This window comes from Marmota marmota, unplaced genomic scaffold (genome assembly GCF_001458135.2).
Source record: "Marmota marmota marmota unplaced genomic scaffold, marMar, whole genome shotgun sequence".
In the NCBI taxonomy this organism is placed as follows: Eukaryota; Metazoa; Chordata; class Mammalia; order Rodentia; family Sciuridae; genus Marmota; species Marmota marmota.
In genome coordinates this window covers 5076253-5085666 of record NW_026000185.1, presented here as the reverse complement: position 1 = coordinate 5085666, position 9414 = coordinate 5076253, and the positions used below count along the sequence as shown (strand labels likewise).

General features: G+C 46.1%; 2 protein-coding genes across 4 annotated transcripts in view; both read right to left on the bottom strand.

Annotated features, from left to right (window-relative positions):
- Positions 1-3454, bottom strand: part of Rogdi (rogdi atypical leucine zipper) — a 10053-nt gene extending 6599 nt beyond the window's left edge. The window contains exons 1-2 of the mRNA XM_015490587.2: positions 3298-3454; positions 2952-3076 (exon numbers count right to left, since the gene is read on the bottom strand). Of these exons, the coding sequence (XP_015346073.2) occupies positions 2952-3076; positions 3298-3454 (282 nt within the window). The remainder of the gene's footprint in view (positions 1-2951; positions 3077-3297) is intronic.
- A 152-nt stretch (positions 3455-3606) lies between these two features.
- Positions 3607-9414, bottom strand: part of Glyr1 (glyoxylate reductase 1 homolog) — a 29388-nt gene continuing 23580 nt past the window's right edge. The window contains exons 10-11 of one of the 3 annotated variants that reach the window (XM_048789203.1): positions 8945-9055; positions 3607-5532 (exon numbers count right to left, since the gene is read on the bottom strand). In XM_048789203.1, coding sequence (XP_048645160.1) covers positions 5458-5532; positions 8945-9055 — 186 coding nt within the window. In that variant the 3' untranslated portion in view covers positions 3607-5457. Of the gene's footprint in view, positions 5533-8944; positions 9056-9414 lie in introns of those variants that run through there. The other 2 variants (XM_048789204.1, XR_007342607.1) reach the window with 2 other exon arrangements.

Here is a 9414-nt window from a genome sequence, read left to right as displayed (position 1 = left end):
TTGCTATTACCCGAAGGACTATATGAACATGTCTCCTTATAACCAGTTTGTCTTCTCTTTGTTGCTCTACAGTGTTATCAGTTTAGGCTTTCTGGGAGCATTCTGACAATTTTACTGTCTGCTTTATACCCTTCATTGAGTTCATGAACTTTCTGGAGAAAGCCGAAGTCCTTTATTTGGTGTACAAATTCTTCTCCTGTGTCTTCCCACCTAATGTGCTGAAAAACAGACTTCCAGACTTGTAGTTCTTCAGATACCGCAAGTGGCTGGGTCTCTACACCTTGGTGAAAGCTATATTCTTTGCATCAAGTGTCCTAGCCATCCTTCCCCACCTGGAAATTTCCATGTATCCCTGCAGGCTCAGCATAAGCATTCCTTCTATGACTTTCCCTTGCTGTATTCAGGGAGCGTCATCTAACTTCCTATTGTGTCACCACTGTAATTACAGCCTACCTCTACTGTATCACTTACTGTACTGTATTGTTTTTGTTTTTGAAAGTCTCCTTTACTAGAATGTGAGCTCCTCAAGGGCAGGAAAAGGAACTTTATTCATTTTGGCATCTTCGTGGCATAGTTTTTGGCATATGAACATTTAATAAATGTTTGTTGAATAAATTGCTTTTAAAGTGACAAATTTATCATATGAGAGGTCATACCTTCATGCCAAATACCTCCACTCACTTCACTCTACAGCAAGGATCAGTAGACTTCCAAGGATTCATAGAATTTAGGGGGCCAATAAAACTGAAGTTCAATATGAGATTGGGTGTGTTTTTTTTTTCTCTTAATTCTTTTAGTTGTAGATGGACACAATGACTTTATTTTATTTATTTTTATGTGGTGTTGAGGATTGAACCCAGGGCCTTACATGTGCTAGGTGAGCGATCTACCACTGAGCCACAACCCCAAATCTCCCCATCCCTTTTTTATATTTGATTTTGAGTCAGGGTCTCACTAAGTTGCTTAGGGCCTCACTAAGTTGCTCAGGCTGGCTTTGAACTCATGATTTTCCTGCCTCAGCCTCCCAAACCACTGGCATTACAGGCATGCACCACTGCACCTGGCTAGTTTTTCTTAGAATGTGTAAAATACTTGTAACTGCTTAAAGCAAAAACTCACAACCCTGACTGATGGGTTTTAAACAAAGGCAGCCAGGCACAGCCCTACCACATGGAATGAGTCTCTGCTCAAGGAAGAGTGGGTAACAACTGGATCTATGGGCTTATGTTTCCATGTGATATGTGAATTGGTACAAGACTAATTCTAAGGAGGCTGTGAAGTGAAGCATATACATTGCAATCCTTAGAACATCCAAAAAAAGCAATGTAAAGAAGCACAACTAAAGCCAACATAAGGGCTGAGGATGTGGCTCAGTGATAGAGTGCTTGCAGATCAAGTGGAAAGCCCAGGATTCAATCCAATCCCAGCACTGCAAAGAAAAAAAAAAAAAAAAAGGGGGGGGAGGTGAGGAGGGAAAAAGAAGGATCACAAGTTCAAGGCCAGCCTCAGTAACATAGTGAGACCCTGTCTCATATAAAATAAGGACTAGGGATGTGGCTTGGTGGTTATGCAATCTGTGTTCAATCCCTGATCCAAAAAAAAAAAAAAAAAAGGCTTCACATCATTACTGAAAGATGAATTTGAAAGACCCTGATGGCATGCTCTCTGATCACAAGAGAAATAAATTAGACATTTAATAACCGTTAGATATCTAGGAAAACCCCAAATATTGAACAAAAAAAATTTTTTTTTCCTGAGGTTGCCTAAGGAATTCTGCCTCAGCCTCCTAAGTGCTGTGATTATAGCTGCATGCCACCATGCCTCGCTGGGCTAACTTTTCTTTTTTTAAATATTATTTTTCAATTGTTTTTATGTTAAGACAGGTTCTTTGGGGCTGGGTTTGTGGCTCAGTGGTAGGAAGCTTGCCTAGCATGCATGAGGCATTGGGTTCGATCCTTGGCACCACTAAAAATAAGCAAATAAAATAAAGGCATTGTGTCCATCTACAACTAAAAAAAAAAAATTGAAAACAAACCAAAAAACAGAGTCTTATAAACTTGCTCAGACTTGCCTTGAACTTGTGATCCTCTTGCCTCAATCTCCTGAGTAGCTGAGATTATAGGTGTGTGCTACACATCTGGCTAGACAAACTTTCAAGTAATTCACAGATCAAAGAAGAAATAGCAAGAGAAATTATTGTGGCTCAGAAGAAAATTTGTAGCATTCTTGTTATGAAAAAAAAAAAAAAATGTCTAGCAGGCCATGGTAGCACACAAGTGCAATCATAACAACTTGGGAGGCTGAAGCAGGAGGATCTCAAGTTCAAGGCCAGCTTTGGCAACTTAGTGAGATCCCTGTCTCAAAATAAAAATAAAATGGGCCGGGTGTGGTGGTGCATACCTGTAATCCCAGTGGCTTGGGAGGCTGAGGCAGGAGGATTGCAAGTTTAAAGCCAGCCTCAACAAAAGTGAGGTGCTAAGCAACTCAGTGAGACCCTGTCTCTAAATAAAATACAAAATAGTGCTGGGATGTGGCTCAGTAGTCCAGTGCCCCCGAGTTCAATCCCTGGCACCCAAAAAACAAACAAATAAATAAAAAGAGCTTGGAATGTAGATCACCCTTGGTTTCAATCTCTGGTACAGGGGAAACAAAACAGAACAACAACAAAAAAAAACCAATAGTCTTCTAAGTTTCCACCTTAAAGGGTAGGAAAAAAGGAAAGATGATCCACATCCTGAACCTAAAGACAACTAGAAACTAGACTGTTATTCTGTATGAAAAGCAAGAGAACAGTGCATCTACACATATGTGATTCCTTCCTTTCCCAGCCTAATGAAGTGAGAATAAAATGTGCAAAAAAGAAAGAGCAGAGCTAAATAGAGGGACAGAACTAATAAAAGAAAAAGAAACTGAAGAATCCTGGGATTTGGACCCCAGTGCTGTCACATTACCTCGTTGGCTGCAGCTGCCATGGGAGTTGGGTGGTTGACGGCATCGCCCAGTGCGATGGCCAAACGGAGATCCTTCTGAATGTATTTCAGGTAGAAATCAGGCTTAAAGTTTCCTTGCAGGATATCTGAGGAGGGAGAGCTACTTAGAAATCCAAGGACCCTCTAAAACAACCACCTGCCCAAGAGACAGAACTCCCAGTCTGTGCCCCAAATCCCATCCATCTTGTCTATGGACTGACTGGAGAAAGAACACCTTTCACATCCAATGAACCCCAGAAGAAGTACTATCCTGGGATAGCTGACTGACCTAATTCCCCAGGCTCTAAAGAGGTCAAAGGTGACTCACTTTGGCACTTCTGGTCCAGGAAGATGCTGGCTAACTGTCCCTGATTGAGGATGTCCAAGAGTGTCTGCTGTGACTGGCCTGTCACTTGGGCCAGGGTCAGCCCCTCAGCGATGGTGGCCATGAAGCTCCCTTGGACCATATTCACGATGAGCATCATCTTGGCTGCATTCCCAACTTCACCTGCCCAGGGCAAAGAGTCAAGTTCATGTTCTAAGACTGCCCTCACCCCNTTTTTTTGCCATTTAAACATTATCACACAATCCTATTCTGAAAGACAAATGTTCATTAAAAACAAAGCAAAAATAAAAATTCACAACCTTAATCACCTAGATTTGTCATTTAAAGGAGGCTTAAAGGAAAAAGGGAAGGAGGGCTTTCTTACAAGCTTTTCACAAGTGTCACATTTTCTCCTTAAAAGGGAAGGGTTTCAAAACAGATGAAATAGCTTAAACAGAAATATTCATAAAAAGGAACTATACAGAATTGTCAACAATATTAAGACAACATTGACTAACCGGTTTCATTACAGCATCTTCCCCTACCCCACCCTCTGTGTCCTCCAGGACTAGGACAGGCTGTGTTCAGACAGACGAGTTCAAAATCCCAGTGTGAAAAGAACAACTGTGCGGAACCGCAGGGCGTCTTCTCTGCCCCCACCCCACGTCCTCCATTCTAAAGAGTGGAAAAGGGCCAAGGTTGTGAGGGGGAGAGACCCCACACCAGTGTGGCCACCTTATATATATAGCTACATATACTTCACTATAAATGCTGACCTCGGGCAAATTGTGACTTTGGAAAACCCAAACCATGAGGGAGAAAAAGCTGACATCCTTTGGGTGACTTCTCCTTGTTCTCACGCAACATTCTAAGCCCTTCTGGTCCCCATCCAAGGAGAAATGTCAGGGCCTTGAGGATACCCCAGCTCCACCTGAGGGTCAACTAGTCCAGGCTACATTAGACCCAGTTCTCTTCCATCCTAACAGACCCGGGGCCCAGGAAGCACCAAAGACCATGATGCTGGCTGGAACGAAGATACCCGTTCCCTATCAAGAGCTGAGCCCAAGAAAAATGCTCATTGTTGGTCAGGCTGGGTCTGGGCCAAAAGACAGGACAGACAGACCTCTGTGGGAGGAAAAGGGGAGGAAGGAGAGTTCCTCTAGAGAGGTGGGGCATGCAGGGAACTGTGCAGGGAAGGCTGGGGCAGGTGGGCCGGTTCAGAGTGGCTCTGCAGAGCCAGGTGAAGAGACTGTGGCATAACGGAAACAGGAAGAAGCCACCCCTCCTCTTCACTGCTCACTGGCACCCTCAGGACCCCCTTCCCAAGGGCTGGAATGCAAATCCAAACACTAAAACAGCCTGGTAAGGAGCAAGCTCCCACTGCAGGGAGGCAAGGACCCCAGGCTGGCAGAGGCTTGCGAGTGATGGTGGCATCTGTGGCGGGTGCTGAGCAGCGGTGAGGGGAGCCTGGCAGCTGTGCTCACCTACAGGCTGGCCTCTTGCTGTTCTTCTTGTGGAGCCAAAGCCTGCTGTGTGGGACTGTCAGTCTCGTCTCAGTCCACAAAGGCGTTGACAGAGTTAGCTGCGTGCTGATAGCTGGTCACCTGCGGCTGGAGGGCCCGTGGGAGCCTCCATCAGGAGTCTCTCTGCTGGTTCATCTTGGCCCAGAGCCTTTACCTGCAGGGGTCCAGCGGGGGACACGTAAGCCTCTCTTCTGGGGAAGCTGTGGGAAGGCTTTCAACTCTCACTGTTGATTCTAGTTCCTCAACCGGAAAGGGTCTGAGATAAGACAAGCTTGGAAGAAGAAAAAAGCCAGGCAGCAGTTTCTGGGCAGTTTCTATCCTGGGGTGAGAGCCAGTGTGTGCACGTGTGTGTGTGTGTGTGTGTGTGTGTACATGAGCACACGTGTGAGAACACACGGCCTCCTAGTCTGGGGCCCGTGTCCAGCACAACAGCTTCCTCACGAGCCAACCCTGCTGACACCCCTCCCTCCCCAGGGCCACAGGGGAGGGTGCTGCTGTGTGCTGTGCTGACGGCAAGTCTCAGAGTCTGTATAAAGGAAATGGAGACAGGTGGACTGGTCCAGAGCCACGTCCTGGGACCCTGGCCCCACATCAGGAAGAGGGGCCAGTGGGAAGACGGGAGGGGCGGGGTGCCAACGGCTTAGTGTATGTAGGCCCGGTACACGGCAGACATGTCGTTGTCAGACTGGTCCAGTGCCTTGGCTCTTTTGTACACCTAGGAAAAAAAGACAGTGGTTCATCTCTGGCCAGAGCTGCCTTAAAGACTGTTCTAATTCCTGCAGGCAGTTCTAGATGTGGCTAAGCAGGCCACAGCTGGGTGCAATTCCTGGCTTGAACTTGGATAAAGTACCTCAGTTTTTCTGGTCCTTACCCACTGCTTAATATGGAGAAGGCAACAGTGCTGACCTCATGAAGTTATTTTGAAGATTAAATAAGGTATGTAAAGTACTCAGTATTGTTAGTAATTGTGGTATGGTCCCTTGCTGCAGATGACCCTCCAAGGACATCCTGTTATCCTTTGGTTGCTGTCTTTGTTTTCTCTGCAAGAAAGACTTGTCCCTCAAAAAGGCTGGCTCCTTGAGGCTAGGGATATAGCTCAGTTGGTACAGTGCTTGCCTCACGTGCATAGCACAAAGCCATGGGTTCAATTTCCAACACCATCAAAAAAAAAAAAAAAAAAGGGACCTTCCGCCTAAGCAGCAGCTGCACCCAGTTGGCCACCTACGGGGCTGGCTGCCAGTCTATCAGAGCCACCACCATAGAGGGCTCACCACAACTCCCAAAGCTACCTTTTCAGATGAAAGAACACTATCACCAGCAGACCTGCACTGTAAAGAATTCTAAAGAAAGTCTTCTAGCTGAGAGGAAATAAGACCAGAGAAACTCAATTCTCAATGGAAATGGTAAATACAGGGAGATATAAAAATTATTTTTTCCTTTTTTTGGAATTAAACTCAGGGGCACTTAACCATTGAGCCACATCCCCATCCTTTTTTTTTTTTTTTTAATTCTTTTAGTTGTAGATGGACACAATGACTTTATTTTATTTATTTTTATGTGGTGTTGAGGATTGAACCCAGGGCCTTACATGTGCTAGGTGAGCGATCTACCACTGAGCCACAACCCCAAATCTCCCCATCCCTTTTTTATATTTGATTTTGAGTCAGGGTCTCACTAAGTTGCTTAGGGCCTCACTAAGTTGCTCAGGCTGGCTTTGAACTCATGATTTTCCTGCCTCAGCCTCCCAAACCACTGGCATTACAGGCATGCACCACTGCACCTGGCTAGTTTTTCTTAGAATGTGTAAAATACTTGTAACTGCTTAAAGCAAAAACTCACAACCCTGACTGATGGGTTTTAAACAAAGGCAGCCAGGCACAGCCCTACCACATGGAATGAGTCTCTGCTCAAGGAAGAGTGGGTAACAACTGGATCTATGGGCTTATGTTTCCATGTGATATGTGAATTGGTACAAGACTAATTCTAAGGAGGCTGTGAAGTGAAGCATATACATTGCAATCCTTAGAACATATGTTCTAAGACTGCCCTCACCCCTATACTCTGGGGGAGCCTCTTTTACCTGCCCCCTACAGAAATGGTCCTTCCTCCTTCCAGGTACTGAATGGGCATGTTAAATGAAAACTTCCCCCAGGGTGCCTAGCAGGCAGGCCATGCAGGACACACTGTCACCAGCGTGCATGGTCCCCCCAAACCTGATGTATACCGACAGGTTGACAGGCACATTACCTAGAAAGAAGGAGGTCTTTCCCATTGCCTGGAAGCAGCTGCTACAGTCCTCATACAACCCCCTGTCTCCAGCTGCCAAAATCACCAGCATCCCATCATTGGACAGCTGCTGATTCCCTGAGACTGGGGCTTCCAGAAAGCGGCCCCCTCTGGACACAATCACCTGTGAGGAAAAGTCACAGCTTCTGAAGGCCTTGCCTTTCATAGGGGTCTCAAGCAGGGAGCAAGGATGTCTTGGGGGCCATGGTTTCTCATCAGACTAGCCAGAACTAGAGGTGTAGAAGCACACAGCATTCATGCTGAGGTCCCAAACTGACACCTGTAGAACAATTACTGTAGAGGGTCTGGCAGGATAACCTCCAGACGTTAGGAGTCACAAGGCAATAATGAGAGAGCATACAAGGTCCACATTTACTCTGGATTTCTTTATTCTCTTAAAAAAAAAAAAATTGTAGTTGTAGTGGACAAAATACCTTTATTTATTTTTCTTTATGTGGTGCTAAGGATCGAACCCAGTGCCTCACACGTGCTAGGCAAGCACTCTGCCACTGAGCCCCAGCCCCAGCCCTACTCTGGATTTCTGACAAAGACCAGGGAGTAAATGTGAGCATACCAATGGGGTGGATGAACACACTTCCCCTCTGGACACTACCCATCCCTGACTTCAACCATGTTTAGAACATACATGGGTCCAAAAGTCACTGCTTCCTGCTTGAGCAGAAGACTCAGGTAGAGGGATACTCTGCTAGACTCAAAAGCAGATAGCTGCTTAAACCAAAAAGGCCAAACTGGCAGCCTGGATTACTTCTCACTGTAGGACTGGCAACCATGGACCGTTCAGCCGGCAGCAATGTCTCATGGCTGTTCAGACTAGCTGAGGCTTTGATGGTGGAGAGTGAAGACAGGCTAGTTCCAAGGTACTGGTGTCTCTTCTTCTCTTTGGCTTTGTAACCAAACTGCTTATACTCGTGCATGGCCAACCTGGGATTTGAGCACCCACTGAAAGGATGATCTAGAACCAGTCTGAATAAGGCTGCTACCTGGGCCAGCTCAGTGACTGTGTCAGCATCCACCGTTGACATGTCCACATAGCACTTCCCAGGGCGGATCCCTTGCAGTACACCACTGGGGCCCAGCACCAGCTGTAGGGACACAAGGGAAAAGCAATAGCCCAAGCTCCCGGCTAGATGCTTAGGAGCCTCTGCAGACCTGGGATTAGGTCTGTTGCTTCTTCTGGATCACTTCCTGATTAGGAGTTAACTACCAGGGTTGAAAAAGAAAGAGACCCTGAATAAAATAATCAAGGGATAGAAAGTATATCCAGTACGTTCCCATATATCTGTGACCACTCCCCCCACCATTTAAGACAGAAGACAGAATCTCTTTTTTGAGGGGCTTCTTTGCATTGACTTGGATTAGCCTAGGCATTAGGTTAACAGGATGCCTCCTGCACTTGAACTTTTTTTGTGTGTGTGGTGGTACTGGGGATTAGAACCCAAGGCCTTGTGCATGCAAGGCAAGCACTCTACCAGTTGAGCTATATCCTCAGCCTGTGCACTTGAGCTTTTAACACACAAATTCAGTGATAGCTATACACAGGAAGCTGGCTCCTGGATCAAAGGCACTTAACCACAAGCTTCCAGCTCAAGAGGAATCATTTCAGTTGACTTCAATGATCCCAGTAGTTTTTATTCTTTGTTCTGCATTAAAGGGAGTCTGTATTCAACTTATGCAAGTACCCTTCCCAATGGAAGATAGCTCCTCATGAGAAATTCCACCCCCACATGCAGACACTCACTCATGTGCAAGGGAGAAGGGGAGGAGGCCAGCCAGCTCTCCTGGCTACAACCTGAGATGCTGAGGGGAGGGGGGATCCTTACGTCCTTGGCTGCCTTTGGATCCGACACACAGGCGAAAGTGATGTCACAAGTTGAAACGACTTCCGCGGGGGTTCTTCCTAGGCGGGCCCCCTCCTGGATGAACAAATCACACTGCAAAAGTCACAGATCCTACCGTGAGCAGCAGGCAGTGCACAACAAACATGCCAGCAGGCCAGAGGTGCCTGGCCAGTCCTCCTGGACATCTCCAGAACAAGGAAAGTTAGGCAAGAACCCCTACCACTGAGCTTATACCCCCAGGCCTCACCTTTCAGTTCTGTTTACTTTTTTTTTTTTGGGGGGGGGGGTGGGAGTATTATAAAAAAACTATTTATCTTTTTATTTATCTCTTCTTTTCTTTCTTTCTTTTTGTGGTGGTAGGGATTGAACCCAGGGCCTTGTAAATGCCAGGAAAGTACTTTATCAATGAGCCATACTCCCAGCCTTATCTTTTTCTCTTCTTCTTCTTTTTT